The sequence below is a fragment of the Bison bison genome, unplaced genomic scaffold (assembly GCF_000754665.1).
Source record: "Bison bison bison isolate TAMUID 2011002044 unplaced genomic scaffold, Bison_UMD1.0 scf7180017864461, whole genome shotgun sequence".
Classification (NCBI taxonomy): Eukaryota; Metazoa; Chordata; class Mammalia; order Artiodactyla; family Bovidae; genus Bison; species Bison bison.
The window spans coordinates 13,944,549-13,971,307 of record NW_011495023.1 but is presented as its reverse complement, the minus strand read 5'-3'; the positions used below and the strand labels follow the sequence as shown (position 1 = coordinate 13,971,307).

The 26,759-nt window shown below is 39.6% G+C and overlaps 1 protein-coding gene across 1 annotated transcript in view; it reads left to right on the top strand.

Moving 5' to 3' along the window:
• CUBN (cubilin (intrinsic factor-cobalamin receptor)) overlaps positions 1–26,759 on the top strand; it is a 260,495-nt gene that overhangs the window by 11,244 nt on the left and 222,492 nt on the right. Inside the window, exons 7-17 of the mRNA XM_010859974.1 lie at positions 4,519–4,645; positions 5,612–5,774; positions 7,561–7,692; positions 8,551–8,646; positions 10,509–10,627; positions 11,058–11,244; positions 12,853–12,965; positions 17,442–17,676; positions 21,480–21,661; positions 24,316–24,478; positions 25,534–25,721. Coding sequence (XP_010858276.1) covers positions 4,519–4,645; positions 5,612–5,774; positions 7,561–7,692; positions 8,551–8,646; positions 10,509–10,627; positions 11,058–11,244; positions 12,853–12,965; positions 17,442–17,676; positions 21,480–21,661; positions 24,316–24,478; positions 25,534–25,721 — 1,705 coding nt within the window. The remainder of the gene's footprint in view (positions 1–4,518; positions 4,646–5,611; positions 5,775–7,560; positions 7,693–8,550; positions 8,647–10,508; positions 10,628–11,057; positions 11,245–12,852; positions 12,966–17,441; positions 17,677–21,479; positions 21,662–24,315; positions 24,479–25,533; positions 25,722–26,759) is intronic.

Genomic DNA, 26,759 nt, shown 5'->3' with positions numbered 1-26,759 from the left:
CCTGCATACAAATTTCTCAAGAGGCAGATCAGGTGGTCTGGTATTCCCATCTCTTTCAGAATTTTCCACAGTTTATTATGATCCACACAGTCAAAGGCTTTGGCATAGTCAATAAAGCAGAAATAGATGTTTTTCTGGAACTCTCTTGCTTTTTCCATGATCCAGCGGATGTTGGCAATTTGATCTCTGGTTCCTCTGCCTTTTCTAAAACCAGCTTGAACATCAGGAAGTTCACAGTTCACATATTGCTGAAGCCTGGCTTGGAGAATTTTGAGCATTACTTTACTAGCGTGTGAGATGAGTGCAATTGTGCGGTAGTTTGAGCATTCTTTGGCATTGCCTTTCTTTGGGATTGCAATGAAAACTGACCTTTTCCAGTCCTGTGGCCACTGCTGAGTTTTCCAAACTTGCTGGCATATTGAGTGCAGCACTTTCACAGCATCATCTTTCAGGATTTGGAATAGCTCAACTGGAATTCCATCACCTCCACTAGCTTTGTTCGTAGTGATGCTTTCTAAGGCCCACTTGACTTCACAAGAGGGCATAAAATTCACTACTCTGTTTCTTTAAGGGCATATCTAGACACCTTGAGAATTTATTAATACATTTTGCATGTAAACACTGTTGTGTTAAAGGATATATAAAAAGGGAAAGTATTCAACTAACTCTCCCTTTCAGAAGGTGGGAATGTGATGTGGAAAAACAGTAGTACAGGAGTAACACTATCTTAGGTGTAAATTTATCTTCTGCCAATTGCTAATCCTGTGCCTTGGGCAATTTGAACCATGCCAATAAAATGGGATTAAAAATGCTTGTCTTTAAGTATCATAGTGAGGAAATTGCTAGTGTACCTGGCTTTCTTCTTCCTTTCAGCTTTCTACTTCTCACCTTGCTGTTGTTGAGTCACTAAATTGTGTCCGACTCAATAAGTTGTCTCTGACTCTTTGCAACCCCATGGACTACAGCACACCACGCTTTCCTGTCCTTAACTATCTCCTGAAGTTTGCTCAGATTCATGTCCATTGAGTCGGGGATGCTATCTAACCATCTCATCTTCTGTTACTTCATCACCCTTTCTCCTCTTGCCTCAATCTTTCCCAGCATCAGGGTATTTTCCAATGAGTTGGCTCTTCACCAAAGTATTGGAGCTTCTCACCTTATCTAAACTTAAATGAGAGAAGTATACTGTAGCTGTTTAGGGAAACCTGTAGGATTAAAATTTACTCCTCTCTGAATAACAATAGCAAGGGAGAAGGAAAAGAGAGATAAAGAGGGAGGATTTAACTGCAGGTCCTTGAACCAAAATCTCTGCTCAAATCTCTAGTCCTTTTCCAATAATAAAGCATTTAGTGATAAGATAAACACAATTTCCTGAGCACTTCCTGCAGGAAAATGCCTTTAGACCCCAAGGTGAAAATAGAGCTCATAGCTTGACACTATTAATTTACAAGAAATGGAGGCAGAGGGAGTTATTATTATATTGTCTCAGGTGAAGAGTTAACAAGTAGCATCAAGATTTAAACCAAGGCTATCCTGTCCTGTGGGGTCTTGAATACTCAGACTTCTCATGCATCAGAGACTCAGAAAGCTAGCAGGAGTTGGTTTAAAGATTAAAAAAGTTTATTTTTGGTGAGTGCAGATGCTGGTAAGATAAACTTTTAGCAAGGAAGCCACCAGGTTCAAATCCTCACATATGTGAAGAAATGGTCTAAGTCCTATCACCTCCAAGAGTCTAATTAAATTCTCAGAATGCTCTGCATAAGGATGGGAGAGTGAATGAGAAAAGGGAAGAGAATATGGGAAGGGAAGTATGGAAAATGAGAAGAAGATAAATAGCTATGGGGAAGGAATGAGTAATTGAATTCCTTTATAAGTTTAATCATGTATTGCTATTAATCTCTGACCTTGTCTTAATGAGAAAGGCAACCTTGGAATGTTCAGAAATGTAATTTATTAATGGAACAGCTTTTACTCAATTATGTATTGATGTTGTGAGTTGCAGGGCTTCCCAGGTGGTGCTAATGATAAAGAACCCGCCTGCCAATGCAGGAGGCATAAAAGACACGGGCTTGATCCCTGGGTTGGGAAGATCTCCTGGAGGAGAGCATGGCAACCCACTCCAGTACTTTTGCCTCAAGAATCCCGTGCACAGAGGAGCCTTGGCAGGCTACAGTCCATAGGGTCACAAAGAGTGGGACATAACTGAAGCAACTTATCATGCACACATGTTGTGAATTGCATGGGATATACTTACAACAAAAAAAGTATTTATCTGAAATCCAAATTTTAAGCTAGGCATCCTATATCTTTATTTGCTGGGTCTGGCAACCCTACTTGGTTAGCCTGAATGGTATTCACCACACTCTTAACTCTCCATTTCCAGCCACATTCACTGATCTCTTTCTTCCTTAAAACCTACTCAGAGATGCCACCCAATGGTTGTTTCTGGGGCCTCCATGGCTACACCAAGTTCTGTGCCCAGAGTGAGGCCCCTGGTGCTTCTCCAACAGCCAAACTCTCCTTTGCCTTGCTGCCAGTCACATGTTTGTTTTTACCCATGGACATCAGCTGAGCTTTTTGTGCCTCAACGTGTATTTTTAAAAAAATAATTAATCAGTGGCTGTGCTGGGTCTTCCTTGCTCTGCTTTCTCTAGTTGCACCGAATGGGGACTACTCTCTAGTTGCAGTGTGAGGTCTTCTCATTACGGTGGCTTCTCTTGTTGCAGAGCACAGGCTCTAGGCACTCGGGCTTCAGTAGTTGTGGTGCACAGGCTTAGTTGCTCTGAGGCATGTGGGATCTTCCCAGACCATGGATCCAACCCCGTGTCCCCTGCATTGGCAGGCAGATTCTTAACAGCTTGGGGGAAATCCTCAACACATATCACTAAAAGAGCTTCTTTACCTGGTAGAGTGACCCCTTTGCCAGAACACTCAGAAACTAGTTCACAGTCCATGGCCACACAGGTCCTCATTCCTTGACTCTGACCCTTGGCCCCAGTGGCCAACATAGTTCAAGTCAGGCAAACGGTGCCAACCAGACCTGACTCTCACCCCATCAGCTGTGCTCAGATGTGTAAATGAGCTCTGTGACTTCTCTGCCTCTTCCCTTTCCCCCAGCTGCTGTCTCACACCATCCATATTCCTTCTGAATCTTCCTTCTGAATCTGCAGGGTAGATATAAAACTAACTTAGCAACTTTAAGATTGTGATGGTTTAAAACAACTTTTGTTCAGTCACTAAGTCATGCATGACTCTTTGTGACGCCATGAACTGCAACATGCCAGGGTTCCCTGTCTTTCACTATCTCTTGGAGTTTGCTCAAACTCATGTCCATTGAGTCAGTGATGCCATCCAACCATCTCATTCTCTATCACCCCTCTTCTCCTGCTGTCAATCTTTCCTAGCATCAAGGTCTTTTCCAAAAGAGTCAGCTCTTTGCATCAGGTGGTAAAAGTATTGGAGCTTCATCTTCAGCATCAGTCCTTCCAATGGATATTCAGGGTTGATCTCCTTTAGGACTGACTGTCCCTTACTGTCCAAGGGACTCACGAGAGTCTTCTCCAGCACCACAGTTCAAAAGCATCAATTTTTCAGTGCTCAGCTTTCTTTTTGGTCCAACTCTCACATCTATACATGATTACTGAAAAAACCATAGCTTTGACTATATGGACATTTGTTGGCAAATTGATGTCTCTACTTTTTAACATGCTGTCTAGGTTTTTCATAGCTTTTCTTCCAAGGAGCAAGCCTTGCTTGTTTGATTATTACTGAATTGAAATCTTAGGACAAAACAGCTAGGCTAGCTTGAAAGTGAAAGTGAAGTCACTCAGTCATGTCTGACTCTTTGCGACCCCATGGATGGTAACCTACCAGGCTCCGCAGTCCGTGGGATTTTCGAGATAAGAATACTGGAGTGAGCTGCCATTTCCTTCTCCAGGGGATCTATCTTAGGTGTTATGTAATAAATACATCTTGTGAGTGGCTATGTAAGAACTGTTACTATGTTAACTTATCTCTTATGGAGAGAAGAAATGTGGCCTTTGCAATATGATTATCATCATCAAAGATTCTGAGATGTGGATATACCACTGCCCATGGGGTTGTACAAACCTAGAGTATATTCGAGAATTTACCCATTTGGTCAAGGTCACCTGTGCTCACTGGAGGAGCCAGCTGGGTGGCCAATGAATGGACACGATGATCCCTACCATCCTGAATGAACTCTATCCCCCTTAGTTCATAGCTGTCTGACCTGTGACAGTGCTGTTTGACCTGATAGCAGAAGAATTTATAGAGGTAGTTGTGCCCTCTCATCTCATATTTGAGATGACAGCACATTTACTCAATCTGCCACTTCAAGAGGAGCAGAGTGACTTTCTTCTAAGACTCCAGCCAGTAAATCTGGTTTTCTGGTTTATGATTCTATGTGCATATCACTGACCTGCAATCAGAATTATTGTTAATTTTTTAACTGATGCTAAGAAACGGGTCCTGAGTTGTGCTTTGTGTGACCAACAGTTGTCTCTGCTCACCTGAGACCCACGGCCCCCAGTGTGCATCCAAATATGATGACTGTGAGGGGGGTTCCAAGGCGCGCTGCGTGCACGGCATCTGCGAGGATCTGGTCCGAGTGAAGGCTGGAGAGGTGGGTCCCTTGCAGAGTGGGCCCCCTCGGGGATGGAGGGGGTAGGCTGGTTATTAGTTCCTCATTCTCTGTAGCTGTGTGTATACACACAGGACCCTGTGGGGCTGCAGAGGGGAGTCACGTCCTGCCCTTCAGCTGGGCTCAGATGAGGAAGGTGATGAGGGTTGTCCATAAGAAAGCAGAAAACGACTCCAGAGGCTGATTTCATTAAATTACTCATGTTTTTATTATTTGCCCATGACTCTCGCTGTGAGACATGATCTTCTCTTGGCCTTATGAGTTTTAACAATGACAAGATATGGAAACACAAAAGTCCTGCCCTTGTTTGTGACATTCACTTTTAAGGAGCCTGCATTTGTCCTGGCCCCAGAGCCCCTTTGAGCCCACTTCTCTAAGTATCCCTTGTGCTGACCTTAATTCCTGGCCCAGAGGTCCTCCAGCCCTGGCCCAGTTGGCCCTCCTGCCCTGGCCCAGTTGGCCCTCCTTGAGACCTTCAGGTATTTATTTTTACTTGTTGTTGTTGTTGTTTTTTCCCTGCCTATGTGATGGAAAATGGTTCCCTTCCAGCCATGGTGGGAGGGTAGTGTGTGTGTGACCTTCAAAAAGGAAAAAACAGAATTGATTTTCCAAGGTCTGTGACTACATGGATGTTTTTCCCTCTAAAAGCAGGCTGAGCTGATTGACTTTAATTATATTGACTTACAGCTCTTGATTGTTGTTGCTTTTTTCCAGGCATCTTTGGGGGCAAATTATAGGTTTCCCTTACTCTGAAATAAAGCCGTTTCTCTTTTTGCATGGTCTGGTCTAAATGCTTAATCATGTGGGAAGAAAAGAGAAGCCACTCGGTTGGTCTCATGGAAATGCACATTAGAAGAGGAATCAGTTGCAGGCTCAGTGAGATTTTTCAAAGGCTTTTCTTGCTCATCCTCCTTACTGCCTGCTTTCACACCTTTGTCGCTCCTACAGCCTGAGTACAGCTGCATCTGTGATGCTGGGTGGAAGGCCCCGTCGAACAGCACGGCCTGTACGCTGGATGTAGATGAGTGCAACCTCTGGCCTGCACCTTGCTCAGAACTTGTGCGGTGTTTCAACACCCCGGGATCCTTCTACTGTGGGGCCTGCCCCACAGGTATGTGGGTGTGTCCCCTCCTGGGCTCAGGTGCCAGGCTCCCCATGCCAGTCAAGCAAGATGGCAGGAGCAATTTCCTTTCACTGTCGAGGAATAAGAAAGCTGTTTTCAGGATGCCTTCCAATCCAGTTTCATGTCCTATTTCACTATATCCCACTTCAGACCATCTAACTGCTATAGCAGTTTAATGAAAGAAATGGGTGGTTTGTCCCAAAGAGTGGTAAAGTTAAATGGCACAGCCAGGATTAGCTGTAGAGTTTGGGAGGTCAGTCATTTTATTGCCATGATCTTGATTAAATTTGAGATCAAAAGACACGTGCTCTGGTCCCACCTTTCATACAAGCCAGCTGTTTGTAAACTTGGGCAAATTGTTTCATCTCTGAGTGTGTTCACTAGTGAGGGTAAGGGAGCTAGAGAAGGCGAGGTTCAGAAAAAGAATGAGACTGGCACTTTACAGGAACAGATCACCTTTAATGAGGCGAGAAGGGGCAGCAGTCAGATTAGTGAGCTGCTGCCCTAACCCAAGAAAACAGTAAGTATATATAGGCATATATGTGGAAATCTACTGTCTTAAGGGGGCCTGTTCTTCTCCAAGGTTGTTTAGAGTGTTTCTCTTAAATGGCTGGGGCAGGGAATTCTGGAGATTGGCCAGAGGCTGGGACCGGTTGGGAGCTGGGCGTAATCAACCTTAATGTCCATTTTTTTTTTCTTTAGGTGAGAGAGTTCTTTGTTTTGCATAGAATGGTGGGGAGGACCCGGAGGGGAGTTTTAACTCCAGGCTATTTTGAGCCCAGTAACTTTCCTTCAACTAGAGTCTAGTCGGAGAAGGCAATGGCACCCCACTCCAGTACTCTTGCCTGGAAAATCCCATGGACGGAGGAGCCTGGTAGGCTGCAGTCCATGAGGTCGCTAAGAGTCGGACACGACTGAGCGACTTCACTTTGACTTTTCACTTCATGCGTTGGAGAAGGAAATGGCAACCCACTCTAGTATTCTTGCCTGGAGAATCCCAGGGACAGGGGAGCCTGGTGGGCTGCCATCTATGGGGTCACACAGAGTCGGACACGACTGAAGCGACTTAGCAGCAGAAGCAGCAGAGTCTAGTGGTCCTCACCTGGGTGTTATCATCGGAAAACCCTGTGTCTCTCTCCTCTTCTACCTTTTCCTTCATTTATACAGACACACAGACCAATATGCAGGTTTTAAGAAAAATTGTTTCCCCAAACTGTGATCATAGCTCTGCATAACATTTCTAAAATTCGATATTTCCATTAAAATATATATGGGAAAATCCTTCAGTGTGTGCACATATTACTAAAAATAGCTTTTAGCATCCATTGGTATAGATGAGTCATAGTATATTCAGTATATGTGACTGTGGACCATTAAGAGTTTTTTTTTTCCCCATTAAACAATGCTGTGGTAGACTTACCTGCATCTTTATGAATGATAAACTGACAGATAAAACCTGATGACAATTTTATCATTGTAGAGTGAGTTTTCAGAAGTGGAATTGTTAGTCAAAAGTTATGTATTTTAAAATCTTTAATGAACACGGCTAGATCTGTTTTCAAATAGGTTTAATTAATCTAACTTCTGACTCTTAATAGCATATAAGACTACCCGATGTGCCCACCTATTTGCCGGAATTTGATTATAAGTATTTAAATCAGCTTTTGCCAATCTGAAAGGTAGAACATATACCATTTTAACCTATGTTTCTTTACATAGTTAAGCAGGTTTTTACGTGTTTTTAACTAACTTTTCAAACCTTCTGTTTTTCTAGGCTGGCAAGGAAATGGATACATTTGCGAAGATATCAATGAATGCGAGATAAACAACGGCGGCTGTTCTGTGGCTCCTCTTGTGGAGTGTATAAATACGCATGGATCTTACCACTGTCATTCATGTCCACCAGGTGCTACACCAAATTTCCTGATACCGTTACAGACACAACATGCATTTAAAATAGGATCTTGTGTTCCATTGTAAATATGACTTATATCTAAGGAAGCGAGCTGAGTAGTGCAAAAAGTTTGACTTCTGGATCCAGGATATATTAGAATGTGTTATAGGAAAGAAAGAAAAGTTACTTTGTATATCAATGGAAAATAATAAGCCTTTACCAACTGTGGGATGGCCTCTTGAAATAATGAAGAACTTGACAGGTTTTGTCTGTGGATCACAGATGTATTGTTCCCACAGTTTATTAATATAATGGATTCTTGAGATGTTTTCCATATAAAGTTTACTAAATACCAGACCTAATGATAGGCATATCATACACATGCATTTCCTTTCTCTTCCAGAAAGAAGTCATGACTTCTATTTTCTAATCTAAATTGAGTTACTATCTAAGAAGTTGAGGGAGTTCTAAGAGGCAAACTGAAACCCTGTATGTTTTATTAACATGAAACAGCAGTACTTTGGACTTTTCAAATAATTCAGCTCAAAGCTTTGAAGTCACTGTGATTGAAAAATGTCACTTCCTTAGAGTCAGCACTTTCTAAGTCTCTCCATAGTTTTCATATCTTTTAATTTTTATTTTTGTCATTAGAAACAACCCTGAACATTGTTTCCAAAATTAGGTGCCTAATTCTTGTCCATTTTCTTAACTGTGTAATTTTATTTATGACATATTTTATTTACATTTTCTGTTTTGATGATGGAAGATCTCTGGTTGGTCTGGGTCTTGATATTTGATTCTCAGATAGGGATTCTTCTTCTTGCATGTTGCTGACATTGTTTTTCACTTGCCTGCTCTTGCTGTGCTCAGGGTATCAGGGCGATGGGAGAGTCTGCACGCTCATAGACCGCTGCTCGGTCAATAATGGAGGCTGCCACCCACAGGCGTCATGCTCCTTGGCTCTAGGTAATGACTCATCTCTCCCTCTGGTTTGGGGTATTTTAGGATAACCTTCTAAAGCAAATCAACCTTTTAAAATCAAAATCCTCTATTTCCAAAATTCTTACTTTGGTCTTCAAACCAAATATCAATCCATGTTATAAAACTGTACAACTGGATTTTTTATGATCTGCTCTAGTTTTTGCAAATTTTCCCCAAGATAATTAAGCCAGCAGATAGATGCATGACTGTATTCTAGCAGCAAGGAGAAGAGGAGAAAGGAAGAACATGTCAGTTGTCTCTAAGGACTCCCCTTTCTTGGCCTTTGGCCTGACTGAGTGAGGTGGCTAAGTGTGGCTGCAAGGAAGGTTGGGAAATATAGTCTTTATTCCAGGTGCCCACACCCTCAGTTAAAGAGTTCCTAAAAAGTAAATAAATAAATAAAGAGTTCCCTACTAAGAAAGGAAAAAAATGGATCCAGGGCAAAAATCTTCAGGGTCTGCAGTGTTGCATAAAAGCTTCACCTACTAAAACTTTAAAAATACATGCATATTACTGAACTTTTTTTTCAAGAATAAATAATTTATTTGCTTATTAACAGTCTGTACAAATATACATTTACCCCACACTTGACAATAATGGGTACTACAGTGAGTTTTCATTTTCATCAATTTTATAGGCAAAAATTGCCTTCTCATTATTTTAATTTTGACTAAGTCAAAAAACTTTGATTAGTACTAATTAAATAATGAAAAATTTCATATATTTCCTCGCCATTTAATTTTTTTAAGGTCCTTTGTTCATCTGCTATCTTACTGATCTGTGAAATTTCATTTTGTACTATGAGGATATTATCTCGTTGTTTTCTATTTTATATATATTTTTCTTGGCATGTGGTTTTTATTTTAATTTTATGGTAGTGTTTTCTATTTAGAAGTTTAAAATTTTTATGTGGTCAAAAAGGTAAATCTTTCATTTTAGCATTTCTCCTCTTAGAATTTGGCCTTCCCTACCAAAGTCTTTGAAAGTCAAGTATTGACACATGGTTCTTTTTATTTTAATTTATTTTTAATATTAAAATATTTGATCTTTTCAGGATTTATTTTTATCTATAGCATCAAGTAAAAATCTAGTTTGATGTTTTTATCCAAATAGGTGTCTCCAACTCCATTTATTGAATTATATATTATATCTCATGCTATTTCAAAATACTGCCTTTATTTTACTAACTTGTCATATATATGCACAGGTCACATATATCTCACATATATATGAGAGAATATAAATGCGTATGTATGCACATATTAAATATATATGTATGACTATTTAAGTGTTTGTTAAATGATTAACAGCCTACTGAAGTGGTTAGGAGTTGAATTCTGGAAGATTGCACTTTATTTTTCCCTTGGCTCTACCATGTTCTAGCTATGGGTCTGTGATCAAGGCACTTAATCTCTCTGTGCTTTGTCTTCATCCATAAACAGAGGTTTTATAATAGTATGTATTTCTAGGGCTCAGTATGTGTACAGATACCATCATTGCAGGAATGATCTTTCCTGCTGCCAACGCCTCCTTAATAGGAAACTCCCTTTCCCCTTGCTGGGCCTCACATTTTTTTTTTTTTTACAACTCGGGACTATGACATACGGACTGACAGCACCACTGTCAATCTGTAAATGAAGTATTGATAGTGTGTGCTGTCTTTCTTAGTCTTAAGATTAAAAACTAGGGGAGAAAAAGATTGTAAATCTTTCCACCTCACACTTTGTCTGCCCCAGGGTATGCGCAGACGTTGAGGATTCCTTATCTAGACCACAGAGCCTGAGTTTCCTTCCTGGGCCTGAGTGAAGGAGACCTGCACTTACATTTCCATTTCTATTTCCAAACAGGTTCCTTACCTCTTTGCACTTGTCTTCCGGGATATACTGGAAATGGTTATGGGCCAAATGGATGTGTGCAACTCAGTAATATTTGCCTGAGTCGGCCCTGTGTAAATGGACAATGCATTGTGAGTCCTTTGTTCTTCCTAAGGGAACTGAGTGCTGGAGAATAAACTTAGTTCCCTTCTGTGCAATATGTTTTCTATGATTTATGAGTTTTAAGGTAATGATTCAAGCTTAAGATAAAGAGTTGTCAATAGCTTTCAGATAAAAGGTGGGTAATGACTTTAGTTCCCAGGAAAAACCAATGAGTTCATTTTTTTCTCTCAGTGATTTACAAAGCAGTAAAACAAAGCCTACAATTTGACGCAAATACATCTAATTTCTTATTCTTTGGAATTAACATTTAAATGAATTAGTAGTTAGGCTCCTGGACGATGCTTGTGGTTCAACACCTTCTCCTTGAAATACATAGCATGCTGTTCTTTATTACTTAGGTTGGGTCATGATTACTGTCTGTCCCTCCATTCTGTGACATGGTGTTTCTTCTTTCCTTAGGAAACAGTCTCTGGTTATGTTTGTAAGTGTGAATCGGGCTGGACCGGTGTCAACTGCACAGAAAACATCAATGAGTGTCTGAGCAACCCCTGTCTGAATGGGGGAACGTGTGTGGACGGCGTTAATGCTTTCAGTTGTGAATGCACACATTTCTGGACTGGATTTCTCTGTCACATTCCCCAGGAAGGTACACTCAGCATCTCTCATACCACAGAGGCTCACAGTTTAGCAGTGTCATCCTTGAGTGAGTCCTGCTGTAGCTTTTCCCCTGAACAACCTGCTTTCGTGTTCCGCTGCTCAAAGGCTTAGAACTAAGTCTTCCCTTGCAGAAATGGTTTGAAATTCACAAGGTAAGATAAGGTGAATTCAACTTCAGCCATGCACATCTTTTCATAAAAGAAAACATTAATATTTTCCATTTTCATAATGTCCCTTTTGAAAGCAGAATATACTAAGTTATTGTAGTTTTCTAAAGGAGAGTCTCCTCTATAGCAGCCATTTCATTTCCCTGGAATATTACAGATACTCATGTCACTCTCCTGTTCTAGAGTATACAGTGGCTCCCTTTTGCCTGTTAAATAAAGATCAGGGCTAGGGTTTTTGTTTGTTTGTTTGTTTTGTTTGCTTTTTAAATTTAAAATAAAAAAAAGTCTTTAGCATACTGAGGAATACAAGAGGAGTATATGTGAAAAATATCTATGTATATATTCTTATAAATATATAAAAGAGCTTTTGCCCTCAAGGAGTTTAGTTGTGGAATAAAGACATTTAAAATTAAAATGATATAAAAGAGTAAATTATAGCACAAAGAAGACAACCTTTGGATTCTGCATTTCTGGGTTTTTCAGATTCTCCATTTAGTAGCCACAGTCTCAAGGAAGTAGCTTAATTTCTGAACTTCAGTTTTCTTATTTATAAAATGGAGAAGACCATGTATACCTCCAAATACCAAATGAAGGTACTGAAGGTTACTAGATAACATGCAAATCATCTAGTGAAATGAGAGTTAATATTACACTGCGAATGAACCTGGGAGACTTTTTCAATCATCCTCTACAATCAAGCCTCACCCTAACCATCTAACCTTTTCTTCACTAGTTCCCTAAAAATATGCCCTTTCAAGCCAGACAGCTTTCCTTATCTCCTGATGCCATGTGCCACCACATTTCTGCTGTGTTCCTTTATTTGGAAAATTTCCCTTCCCAAACCTCTCCAAAATCCTTCATTGCTTCCCATCAGAATGTATCTGTCCCCAAGGAAGGCTTCGTATTCAGCCTTCTCCATAAAACTCTTCTGACTGCTCCTCCTGTCCCTCATTCCTCCTGATTTTGAATCAGCACATCTACTGAGGCTTTATTGTGTGTTTAGGACTCTAGTAGACCCTGTGGAAAAATAAGGAAACAGAAAATAAAATAATCTCCACCTACTTTCAGCTCTTCTTCCAGTTGAGGACACAGGTTGATATGGCAGAGGGGAGACAAGAATTAAAGATACGAATTAAATTGTGTGGGGTCAGGTGTCACAGACACAGAGGGAATAAGGGCCAGAGGAAACACTGAGAGGCAGGGAAACTCAGGTGGAGATGAGGACACGTAAGCTGGACTCTGAGCACAAGGTGGGAATTGAGTAGATGCTGAAGGAAGAAGGAGACCGATGAGAAGAAAGAATGGCAGGCTTTTGTCTCCAACATGAATTACTCAGACTCTCTAAAGGCTTCAGGGGCAGAGTGGGAGCTGCTTGGCCTCTTCCTTCCCAGAGTCTCTGTAAAGCACAGTTAACTTCTTTTCCTCTGCAGTGTGTGGAGAGTCCCTCTCGGGGATGAATGGGAGCTTCAGCTTTGTGAGCCCTGATGTTGCTTATGCTCATGACATTAACTGCTTCTGGGTTATCCACACTGAAGAGGGAAAGGTAAATACAGCGCCTCCCAGCCGCACTGTGTTTCATTTTTATGTATGAATATGTACTACATGTATATATTACACTATTTTACATATAATGATAATTCAACTATCATATATTGAGGACCTTGGGCAAGCTCCGGGAGATGGTGAGGGACAGGGAAGCCTGGCATGCTTCAGTCCTTGGGGTCACAAAGAGCTGGACACGACTTGGCAACTGAACAACTACAAAATGTTGAGGACTTTCTAAGTATCAGGCTTTGGGCTAAGTATTTTGTATACCTTTCTCGAAAACTTTTAACACTAACTCTTTTAATTGCAGTATTGGTATCCTCATTTGTGTAGATGAAATAATGGAAACTATGAGAAGCTAAGTAATTGGGAAAGCTTCCATTCATCCCCGAGAGGGACTCTCCACACACTGCAGAGGAAACAAAGTTGAACTGTGCACTTTGCAGTGTTTTTAAAAACACTCTTTGTCTGGTAATTGGACTAGTTGGATTTTAAAGCCAAGTTAGTCTTTCAAAGCCTGTGCTTTGTCCAGTACAGACACTTCTTTACATGGGTTGGCTGACGGGAAGTCAGCCATTTGTAAAGTCATATTGTTACCAAACTGGTAGCGATCATTCAATGTTAGGTTGATCATTATGCCAAAATGGGGACTGCTGTTAAGATGGTTTCCTTATCTGACAGCACACTGTCCAGGTGTGCTATGTTCATTGCTTTACATATGTTTAATTATTGCGTTTTAACTCCCATCACCTCATTTACCCTTGAGCAGCTGAGACGTCTGTCCAGGGGTGTGAGGTCTTTAAGTGGCCTGCAGGGACCTGAACCCAGGCCGTTTGACTCCAGTGACTGGACTTCTGGGCAAATGGTCTTCAAATTAAGATCCTAGCCCAAGGTTTTTAGTGCTTTTATCTCCAGCATTACTCAGACTTTTCCAAATATTTACTTCTCAACCAACTCATGGACTCATTAAATTAAAGTTGCATATCTGACTAGCTAAGGCTTTCCCTTGAAATACTATTAACTTTTCCCAGCAAACTAATGTTGCAGAGGTCATTGTCAAGGTTAGAAATATTTTTTCCCTTGAGCAAGGATTCTTTGGGGTCTGGTGATCCCACAATAGAGTAAACTCCAAAGTTGATCTCCCATTGGGTATGTTATGTGAATTTCCTTCCTTCCATTTAGTTTTCATGAATTCTGTTTCCTGACATTGAAAACATGTTTCTTTCAAGAAAAAAATCATTTTGTGAAAAACTTTTAATGCTTTTCTTGTGAGCTTGTAAAAAAATTTTATGCTGTTTTTCTTGAGTATTGTGAATTTTCTTATCCCCATCACAGTTTACATAATACAGTTTATATAATATTGAAATAAGGATACTTCAATTTATAAACGTTTATTTTATTTTCATTGAAATTGCTTCAAGGACAAAAATGATGTAATGTTGGGTAAGAGATATTAAAAGTACCCTAGCATAGCATTTCAAAAACATCCTGATTCCCTTTTTCACGAGCTGAATGCTGTGGTGGTTTTAGATCATAAATTAGATTCTTTCAACAACCACCTCTGATAGTTTGACTGTTTCAGATGAGGTTGTCGGCACAAAATCTTTTATGTTTCTTTAGTCATATTACTATATTCAAGTCTGCGCAGTCTAACATTTTAACTTGGAGACATATTTATATGTTTATTCTTACCTGCTTGCATACTCAGAACTCTTCATAGTACCTTTCCCTGATGTCTGCTCTTGATATTTCTCATCCCTTAATGACATCCAAACACCAAAGATGAATACCCGTTATACAGGCCTACACCCTAAGCCATCCATCCAGGCTGGGTATCAGCTGAGAGATTCAGAGACCCCTAATAGCTGAGAAAATAAGAGAAGTGAAAGGCAAAGGAGAAAAGGAAAGATATACCCATCTGAATGCAGAGTTCCGAAGAATAGCAAGAAGAGATAAGAAATCCTTCCTAAGTGCTCAATGCAAAGAAATAGAGGAAAACAATAGAATGGGAAAGACTAGAGGTCTCTTCAAGAAAATTAGAGATACCAAGGGAACATTTCATGCAAAGATGGGAACAATAAAGGACAGAAGAAGTATGGACCTAACAGAAGCAGAAGATATTAAGAAGACGTGGCAAGAATACAAGAAGAACTGTACAAAAACGATATTAATGATGCAGATTAAACACAATGGTTATCACAATGGTAAACCACAATAGTGTGATTGCTCATCTAGAGCTAGACATCTTAGAGTGCGAAGTCAAGTAGGCCTTAGGAAGCATCACTATGAACAAAGCTAGTGGAGGTGATGGAATTCCAGTTGAGCTATTTCAAACCCTAAAATGATGCTGTTAAAATGCTGCACTCAATATGCCAGCAAATTTGGAAAACTCAGTAGTGGCACAGGGGGAAAAGGTCCATTTTCATTCCAATCCCAAAGAAAGGCAATGCCAAAGAATGTTCAAACTACCACACAATTGCACTCATTTCACATGCTAGCATAATAATGCTCAAAATTCTCCAAGCTAAGCTTCAATAGTATGTGAACTATGAACTTCCAGATGTTCAAGCTGGATTTAGAAAAGGTAGAGGAACCAGCGATCAAATTGCCAATGTCCAATCATAGAAAAAAAACAAGAGAATTCCAGAAAAACATCTATTGCTTCCCTGACACACTAAAGCCTTTGATTCACAATAAACTGATATGAGACCACCTTATCTGCCTCCTGAGAGGTCTGTGTGCAGGTCAAGAAGCAACAGTTAGAACCACACATGGAACAATGAACTGCTTCCAGATTGGGAAAGAAGTACGTCACTGTATATTGTCACCCTGCTTATTTAACTTATATGCAGAGTACATCATGTGAAATGCCAGGCTGGATGAAGCATAAGCTGGAATCAAGATTGGCGGGAAAAATATCAATAACCTCAGATATGCAGATGACATCACCCTTATGGCAGAAAGTGAAGAACTAAAGAGCCTCTTGATAGAGTTGAAAGAGGAGAGTGAAAAAGCTGGTTTAAAAGGCAACATTCCAAAAACTAAGATCATGGCATCCAGTTCCATTACTTCATGGCAAATAGATGGGGAAACAATGGAAACAGTGACAGACTTTCTTTTCTTGGGCCCTAAAATCACTGCAGATGGTGACCGCAGCCATGAAATTAAAAGACGCTTGCTCCTTGGGAGAAAAGCTATGACCAACCTAGACAGCATATTAAAAAGCAGAGATGTTACTTTGCCAACAAATATCCATCTAGTCAAAGCTATGATTTTTCCAGTAGTCATGTATGGATGTGAGAGTTGAACCATAAAGAAGGCTGACTGCCAGAGAATTGATGCTTTCAAACTGTGATGTTGGAAAAGACTTTGGAAAGTTCCTTGGACTGCATGTAGATCAAACCAGTCAACCCTGAAGGAAATCAACCCTGAATATTCACTGGAAGGACTGATGCTGAAGCTGAAAATCTAATACTTTGGCCACCTGATGCAAAGAGCTGACTCATTAGAAAAGACCCTGATGCTGGGAAAGATTGAAGGCAGGAGGAGAAGGGGACAACAGGATGAGATGGTTGGATGGCATCACTGACTGAATGCACATGAGTTTGAGCAAACTCTGGGAGATGGTGATGGACAGGGAAGCCTGGTGTGCTGCAGTCCATGGGATCTCAAAGAGTCGGACATGACTGAGCAACTGAGCAACAACAAAGGAATCAACATCCCTGGGGGTCACTGATGAATTATGAGTAGGCTGCAGGCTATTTATTTGTCAGTTAAATTTAATTCAAGGTAGATATTCATATTATATATGTTACCGATTTGGAAGCACTGTTAGCTATACATTTGGAGTGACTTTGTTTAATGAACTTTATGATTAATGAAATCTAGGTAAATCTATTTCATTAACCCATTGAACAATAACTTAATGGGTGTAACGTTTCATTTGCACAAGGTGATTAAGTTCTAGAGATCTGCCATACAACATTGTTCCTATAGGTACCAATACAGCATTGTACTCAAATGTAAGAAGGTAGATCACATGCCGTGTTCTTACAAGGAAGAGAGAAAGAGAAAAAATGAGAGAGGGAGAGAAGGAAATTGGAAGCTGTTGGTTATGTCTATTATATTGACTCCATTGATGGTGTCACAGGTGTTTACATATTTGCAAACTTCTCAAACTGTACACATTAAATATGTACAGTTCTTTGTACCTCAGTAAAGCTATTACAAATCTATCTTGTTAATATTGAGATTTTTGATATTAGCTGAAGTTAAGGTCTAAGCAATTTTTAACACAAGTTTCACTTAATATATAGAATTGTCGTACATATTTGTGGATAATTAGGTAACAGGAAATTATAGATCTGTCTCTTGAAAGGAACTCAATAGAAATGCTTCCAATTAGTAGGAGAAATTCTTTATAATTAACATAGAAGTGGAAAATAATCTCTTATGACCTTTTTTCTTTTTTCAGGTACTGCGGATCACTTTCACTTTTTTTCAGTTAGAACCCACAAACAACTGTCCACACGAGTTTCTTCAGATTCACGATGGAGATTCCTCTGCAGCACATCAGCTCGGAAGATTCTGTGGCTCCAGCCCCCCTCACGAGCTCCTCAGTAGTGACAACGCCCTCTATTTTCATCTCTATTCTGAACATTTAAGAAGTGAAAGAGGCTTTACAATAAGATGGGAAACACAGCTACCAGGTAAGTGAAAACATGGAGAGAAATAAAACAAGCTCTTGAGGCTACATAAATTGTTGATCAGTATTAGACTTTTGGATATGTTAGCTGTTTTGAGATCTTAGTTCTATAATTATTTAAAAAAAAAAAGAAAACCCTAAAATGCAGTGGCCTTCCATTTTGTGTTCAGAAATAATAAAATATAGATGAACTGAAAGAGTTTAAACAGCATGAGTCTTAAAGGGTCCCTTATGACATTACTAAACAGCATTTTTATAATCCCTACTAGTAAATACCGCGGGGGTGTTACTGAGGACTCTGCCTCTTCCTTCACTTAGTACTTTTCTTTTTTTTATCTTCATGTCATATGATGATTTGTTCCTTTATGGTTAGCTTGTTTTTGGTGCTCTATTTTTTAAACTTTTTTTACTATGAATTTTTTTTAACATATAAAAAAGTGAGAACAGCACACTGAAACTCCAGTTCATTTATCAATAAATTTGTGAATCTATTTCTGAAATTTCTCATCTTTTCTATTGGTTTATTTATCCTTGTGCCCCATTGGCTTAGTAGTGAAGCTTGAAATCTGGTTGCGTAAAACCTCTAACCTTGTTCTTCAAAATATGCTAGATCCTTACACATGCAACTTGTTAACTTCCCTCAACAATCTGCTGCTTCAATTCAAGTCTTGTTGAATCTATGATGAATTTGGGAAGAAATGACTTCTTAAAAATATTGACCCTGACAATCCATGAACATGGACTATTTCTTTATTTACTTAGTTCTCTTCTAATTTAGCAATGGTTAGTAGATTCCCATGCTTAAGTATGCCACAGCTTTTATTAATTTTTTCCTCTAGCTATTTAATATTTTGTTAAATGATATTGTTTTTCTAAAAATTTTTTTTCATTTGTTGTTAATATATAGAGGTATCCTGTGCATACTTATTTTAAAAATTTGGTTTTGAACCCAGCTGTATTGCTAATTCACTCATCAGTTCTAACCATTTTTCAGTAGAGTCTTTTGGATTTCTATACATACACAGTGATATTATCTGTGAATTTGTTATGCAACCTATTTTTCTAATTTCTTGCCAGTCTTTGTAACCGTTATTTCTCTTCCTTGACTTATTTCTTTGCTTGGCCCGAATTTCTAATATAACACTGAATGAAAGTGATGGAGTGAGTATCATTGTCTTGTTCCCAGCCTCATGGGGAAATGTTCAATATTCTGCCTTTAAATGTTGTGTTTTAGCTGTTAAGTTTTTGTAAATAACTTTTATCACATTAAGGAAGTTCACTCTGAATTATTACGGCTGGATAACATATGACGCACAAATTTAGCATTGTGGAGCATTAATCATCTTATTATATTTCTGACTTTGTGGACCAGGAATTTGGAAAGGGCTCAGCATGGCAATAATCACTTGACCTCTTAAGCAGTTACAATCAGATATTGGCTGGGACTGTAGTCATCTAAAGGCTCAATGAGGCTGGAAATCCGATATGACTCAGTCATTTGGCTAACAATTGGTGCTGGCCTCTGGATGAGAATTCAACCAGGCTGTTGACTTGAATGCCTACCTGCAGCCCCTCTCCTGTGGTGGTCTTAGTAGTGGAAGGCCCTGTAGTGGAACTTCTTTCCAGCATTGGCTTCTCTCAGAATACGCATTGCAACAGGACCAGGCAGGTACCACCTAACTGTTACTGACCTTTCCTTAGAGGTCATGTTGTGTTATTTCTGCTTTAGTTTTAACTGGCTGAAGCAGTCACAGGAATATGCTGGAGGCCCAGTGGCTAACAAAGACTGCGCTTTCACTGCTGAGGATGTGGGTGCAGTCCTTAGTCAGAGAACTAAGATCTCACAAGCTGTGTGGTGTGGCCAAAAAAGAAAAAAGAAAAGAAAAAAAAATTGTCTGAAGCAGTCATAAGCCCACCCATATTCAAGAGGAAGAGCCACAGACCCTACTTCTCCGTGGGAGAAGTGCCAAAGAATTTACGAACATTTTCAACTATCACCTCTTATTTCTAGCTTATTATGAATGGATGCTAAAACATCAAATACTTTTTCTAAATCTTTTGAGATATGATTTTCTCCTCTGCTTCTGTCATTTTTCTGCTCCCTTCTCTCCTTCTGGGTTTCAAATTACACACAGAGGTTTGGGCTTTGTCTCCTATTTCCTGTTGGTCTGCAGTCTTCCCCTTTGTGTTTTCAGCTTAGGCTTTGGCTAAGGACCCAAGGACACATTTTTTTGGATGCTATTTTCATGCAGCTGCCTTTTCTGTAATACTCTGTTCGCAAGTCCCAGCCACTTTCTTGGCCCAACAATCTGAGTTTCATTTCTTTCACCAGCAAGAATATTGCTGTTTCTGCTGTTTGGGCCCCACTGCCCTGCACTGCAGGTTGAGAAATGCACACAGGGAGTGTTTGATCAAATTCAGTTTTGTTTTTGCAAAAATAATTACGTCAGGAGGTACTTTTCACTTTTCAATGAACTCTTTGTTTATATCTCTATTCTTTTGAGAAGCTCTTCATATTTTAGGGATATTAACTCATTGTATTATATACTATGTTTTCCCTAGATTTCTATTAATATTTTGCTTTGCTTATGGCATTTTATTTTTTTTACTTATATGATAATTTTTTAAATACTAAAAAAGCTTTTAAAAAAGCTTTTCTTCCTCTGAGCAACTGAGATGTTTTCTCATTAGAAACAGTGAGAATCATGTAACTAAATTTGTTTTACTTTTGGCCTTGGTAGCGATATTTTTTTTTAATAACCTGCATAGTTATGTGAATTCCACAACTTGTATATGTGAAATGTCACTTTATTTTACTTTTTTTCTAATTTATATTTACTCTAGTCTAGATTCATATCTAGATTTCTGTTTTTTTTTTTTTCTATTTTTATAGTAACATGCAATAGCCACCACAGATGATATGCAATTTTAGGGGGTTAGTAGGATATAGTGGAGGTGAGATGGTGGCGTGAGTGTCAGAAAGCTGGATGTCATTCTTCCCCAACTCCATTCCTGGGAGGGTGGTTCAACCACCCATAGATATGTGAATTTCTTCATTTATAAAATCAATGGTCTGTATCTCAGGGTTAAGACTGCTAATCTTTTCAAATGAAAATTATGTAGCACTGAACTTTTCTAATGTATAAAATGACCTGTTTGTTGAAAGACTTAGAGGCTGACAGAAGTTCCAGAGATTTTTAAGAGTTAATGCATAAAAGGGAAGCGTAGGGATAAATTAGGAGATTGGGATTAACAGATATACCCTACTATGTATAAAATAGATAAACAATAAGGACCTACTGTTAAAGCCAGGGAACTATATTCAATATCTTGTAACAACTTATAATGGAAAAAAATCTGAAAAAGAGTGTGTGTGTATATATATATATTTTTTTTTTTTTTCTGAATCACTTTGCTGTATACCTGAAATTAACATTGTAAATCAACTTTACTTTAATAGAGTTAAGGTACAGGAATTATTCTCTTTCAAAGTGAAAAAATAAATCTGTCATCCCATTGTTCATCATTCAGACAGTTCAGCACTGCATTTTAAATCGTATCACCACGAGATGGCTAATAAGCATGGAGCTTGATACACGGGTGATTCATTTATTTATCTATCGGTACTCCTGGTTTTATAACTTTATAAAACTGGAAAACAGAAAGTCATGCTTAATTTATGAGGGTGTCCAAAACTGCACCTTGTTATTTATACAAAGCCTTTCTTCTTGCAGTAAGGGCTATGATAATTCTACATGAATTATAAGTTGCATACAAATGTAAAGTTATTTTTTCCTCTTATTTCAGCGTGCGGAGGTATGCTGACTGGAACTTATGGTTCTATTAAGTCTCCGGGGTATCCTGGAAAGTATCCTCCAGGAAGAGATTGTGTCTGGAGGGTGATAACTAGTCCTGACCTCCTGATCACATTTACGTTTGGGACCTTGAGCCTGGAGCACCATGATGACTGTAGCAAAGATTATCTTGAGGTAGACCATTGTATTTATTTATTTATTAGTTTTGCTGTGCCGGGTCTTCATTATCGTGTGCGGGCCTTCTCTAGTGGCGGAGAGCTGGGGCTTCTCCTCGTCGTGGTGCATGGGCTCCTCATTGCGGTGGCTTCTCTCCTTGTGAAGCAGGGGCTCTGGAGCACGGACTCAGTAGTTGTGGCACAGTTGCTCCCTGGCGTGTGGGGTCTTCCTGGACCAGGGATTGAACCTGTTTCCCACGTTGGAAGGCAGATTCTTATCCACCGCACCACCAGAGAAGTCCAACAATTGGATTTAGATGGAATTTATCATGATATGATTAGAACTCAGGGAACCATTATTAACGATGCCCTTGGATGACCAAAATTTGTTAGCTTCAATAGGTAGCCGATGGACATCTAGATCTTGTAATTCCCTGTTTTGTCAGCAGTGAAAGTGTGGCGTCCTAACCATTGGACCGCCGGGGAATTCTCGGAAACACTCCATTCTTAGCTGTGCCAGCTTGTTGTTTCTTATGGGTTCCATTTAAACGTGGGAAACAGACTGCCCTGCCTTCCCCTGTCATTTCCCAGAAGCCCAGTTTCTTCCCATGGGAATAGCAGATTTTATGAAATCAACACCGAGGAACGGCTGTCTTCTCCATAGCAGATTCAAATCTTCAGTTGTCTGCTATAAACTGCCAAGGTGTTTCACAAGTTGACTCTAGGGTTCCATGAAGAAAAGTAACCTAATAGCAATTGTGTTTGGATTGCTGAAGGGTGTGCCTCACTGGCTGTATTGATATTGTCACTGGGAAGAAAGAAGTCACCCTCTGGTCCCTCCAGTTTATCATTAGTAAAAGATTAAAATATGAAAGAGGAAACATGTGCCATTTGTTATGTTCAAATGCTATAAGCATGTAGGTCTATCAAAAACATGGCTCTCTATTTGTAAACTGAAAAGATCATTGAGAAGATTGAATTCATATGTTGTTCCCATCTTGTTTACCACCATAAGTCTCTGAGTCCCTTGCAGCAGTGATAAAAGATAGTGTGGTTTCCCAAGTCCATTAGAGAAGAATGGAGCATAATGGAATTACTGATAAAAATGGAAGTGTATGGCTGTCAGACAGGAATCTCCATGAGCTGAAGTCATTAGTAATTTAGCAAGTGTAATGGATTTGAAACCTTTGGGAATAACTGGAAAATCTCGGCAAGATAATCCTGTAGATGTTGACATTAAAGTAAAATTTTTTGAAGTTAATTTCAATATATTCTATTAATATCAAATTAGAGACAGTTTTTTCATTCCTACATGTTAATTCCTGGATATGCATGTAATGGAAAAGACCAATCATTCCAATAATATTGAAATGCCTCTCATTTCTCAAGAATATTTCAAGGAACTAGTTAAATTACTGGAATAAAGTAATGCTGCCCTATAACTTCGCTACCGGTAGAACAAATAATTTGAGTGGACAAAATTAGTCATATTAAAATATGATTTCGTTCATTGGTGCCCTGGTATTCTATGCAGTACAGAATTTGCAATTACAACAGGATCATAGAATGGCTGGCATGATTATTTAACAGATTAAAACCCAGCCAGTAAAAAGATTTGCTAAGGTCAGTCATCATTAGTGCAGTACTTAATTACTATTAAAATTTCACTTTTTAAATTCAAAAAACTGTTTTTATGTTGCATCTAAGAAGAATTGATGCTTTTGAACTGTGGTGTTGGAGAAGACTCTTGAGAGTCCCTTGGACGTCAAGGAGATCCAACCAGTCCATTCTGAAGGAGATCAGCCCTGGGATTTCTTTGGAAGGAATGATGCTAAAGCTGAAACTCCAGTACTTTGGCCACCTCATGCAAAGAGTTGACTCATTGGAAAAGACTCTGATGCTGGGAGGGATTGGGGGAAGGAGGAGAAGGGGACGACAGAGGGTGAGATGGCTGGATGGCATCACCGACTCGATGGACGTGAGTTTGAGTGAACTCCGGGAGTCGGTGATGGACAGGGAGGCCTGGCGTGCTGCAATTCATGGGGTTGCAAAGAGTCGGACACGACTGAGCGACTGAACTGAATCTCACATTACTTCCTTTCCCATTTCTGATCCTCCTAAGTATTTAGACCAAGCTGTGCATCAGTGGATATTGCTGGCATTCCTTTCTCTTCTGTTTTCTTTGCCTATATTCATTTCTTCTTCTCGATCATTAGGAGTTTATCATTTCAAAACGAACATCTGGAGAGTTCCCTGGCATCTCAGTGGTTAGGACCTGGTGCTTTTGTTGCAGAGGGTTCATCCCTGGTCCAGGAACTAAGATCCCACAAGCTGCATGGCATAACCATAAATGAATGAATGAACAATTAAAAGAAACCAAACACTTGGGGTTGGGGGAAACATAGGAAAGAAAATAATGAAAAATTTTCATGAGACACATTCAGAGTATACATTTAGCCTCAGAGTTAAAATTCAGAGCAAATGTAAGGCATCTGAATGATGGGAGGAGATTACCCTTCCCCGAACCCCAACTGTGTGGTGGATTCACAGGTAACAGGAGAACCTCCCAGAGCCATCACTTAAAAGACAAGTTTTCTAAAGTTAATGTACAAAATGGCTAGGCTTGTTAAAATCTGACCACGTTGAACATAATGACTCCTCCTCTTGTTTTAGATTCGAGATGGTCCTTTGCATCAGGACCCTGTTCTTGGGAAATTCTGCACCACTCTCTCTGCACCCCCACTCCAGACTACGGGTCCCTTTGCCAGGATTCATTTCCATTCTGACAACGAGATTAATGACCAAGGGTTTCTTATCACCTACTTAACATCACCTTGTAAGTACCTTGATGACTAGGAGCTTAATATCAACTTGAAGGACAGTGCTTTGCTCATAGCTGTTCTGTATTTTACTGTGAGGCTGAGGATGACTTACTCATACTGATTATGTGTATTTATAAATATTTCTTTCATTGCTACAAATTTCTTTGTTTTCCTAGTGTTCTATTATTAATGCTATAATACTCCTTAGCCCCTAAATTTGGGGATCCACTTATGGTAAATATGGGTGAGGCCCCTAAAATTAAATAATTCATACATTAGTTCCTTAGCTGTTATTGGGTGTGTTGTTGGGAGAAACAAAAGGGAAATGCAGTCTCTCTTGAGATATGTCAGATTTATAGCTATTTTATCTTTAACTTGCATTGCTACCTTAAAGCAAACCAACCAAAAAAAAAAAACAGTGAAATGCTCCATCATTTTATTTTTTATTTTAGGTCTGTAGAGGATTTTGTTCTTCACATACATCATTGTGCCCTGATGAGAATTCACAAGAGAAACACCTTTTAAGTCTCAATATCAGGAAAGATAACAAGAAACATCTTTTCACTAGTCTTCTTTCCTCATTTATTTTGGCTTCAGGCTGAATCTGCTGCTGACTTTCTGTAATTTCTGTAGCCCATACCTGTTTTCTGTGCGTAACAACTTCCCCCCCACCCCTGACCATATCTTGCTATTCTGTATTCATTATTCCTTTAATCCGTTTCATTTTTCTAGTTACATATTTTATTTTGTTACATATGTTATATAAACTGCCTCACATCTCTTTGGCATGCAGGAAAGCATAAATGCATTTCAAAAGCAATTTATCTAAGAGGATGTTAGATTGAAAGTTAGATCACACATTTCTATAGCCATTTCTTTAGGCTGTCCCACAAATACATGTCAAGCTGAAAAATCTTGTAATGAAAAGTGTAAGTCTGTTCAGGGTGAATAGAGTGGGAGTATGATGGTATGTATGTGTGTATAATTTTTAAAAATTGTGTCTCATGCCTGGGAGCTGGAGGAATGTCTGTCTGCGTGACCTTTCCCTTCTCTTCTGTGCTGTCTTTAGCGGACCTACAATGTGGAGGGAACTACACAGACCCAGAGGGTCTTCTCTTTGCTGACTTGTCTGGACCTTTCATGCACGACAGACAATGCATGTACACCATAAAGCAGCCCCCGGGAGAGCAAATACAGGTCAACTTCACCGTCGTGGAGCTGGAAGGCCAAAGTGGCTGTTCTCACAGTTACATTGAGGTAAGCTTTGCTACTGAGTGACCCTTAGATAATGTTTGTCAACATTTTTTTATATTCTGTAGAGCCGAGGTCTTCAAATGGTTGTTGGGTCTACGGCGCCCAGATCACCTGGATGGTCTGGATGTTAGGTAGTATAAACCTGTGTCCTGTCCCAGACTTCCTGAATCAGTACCTCTAGGGAATCAGCTCAGCAATCTGTGCTTTCACAGATTCCCCTGCCCCCCAACCCAGCCAGCTGATTTTGTTGCAGGCTAAGGTCTAACAACACCTGTTCTAGAGAATATGAAAGAATTTTGCCAAAAATAGATCTACAGATGGTGAAACAGGAGATGGGTAATAGAATAGCAAAGGACAAAAATGAAAACTGAGACTAGAAATTCATAGTAGTGCTAAATTACAAGCTATTAAGTGTTAGTCACTCAGTCATGTCTGACACTTTGTGATCCCATGGACTGTAGCCCAGCAGGCTCCTCTGTCCATGGAATTCTCCAGATAAGAATACAGGAGTGGGTAGCCATTCCCTTCTCTAAGGGATTTTCCTGACCCAGGGATCAAACCTGGGTTTCCTGCATTGCAGGCAGATTCTTTACTGTCTGAGCCACCAGGGAAGCCCACAAGCTTCTAAACTGAGCCCTAATAACCAGGGTGAATGACAATGAGTAAAACGAATAGCATTTACTAATAGGATACAGAATTCAGAGATTGTACAGGACAGTTTTACATGGGAGGGAACTCACCCCAGAAGAGTAAAAGGATTTGCCTGGGTGAGCTAGATAGTCAGTGGCAGAGAGTTAACTTAAAGCATTGAATAATCTTTGTTTTAGAGATTTTTTTTTCTTCATCAGTTCTGCTTGCCCTCCTACTGAAAATTTTAACTCTGATTTAAATGTGTGTAATGGATGTAATAAGAAGACTATCTGAGACAAAAAGGCAGCTTTTGTTTGCCTCGTCTGGTATTTCACTGGTCAAGCCACAAATTAAAGTGTTGAGTAAGAGAAACAAAATACTTTTTGTTGGGTACAATCATTTTCAATAAAC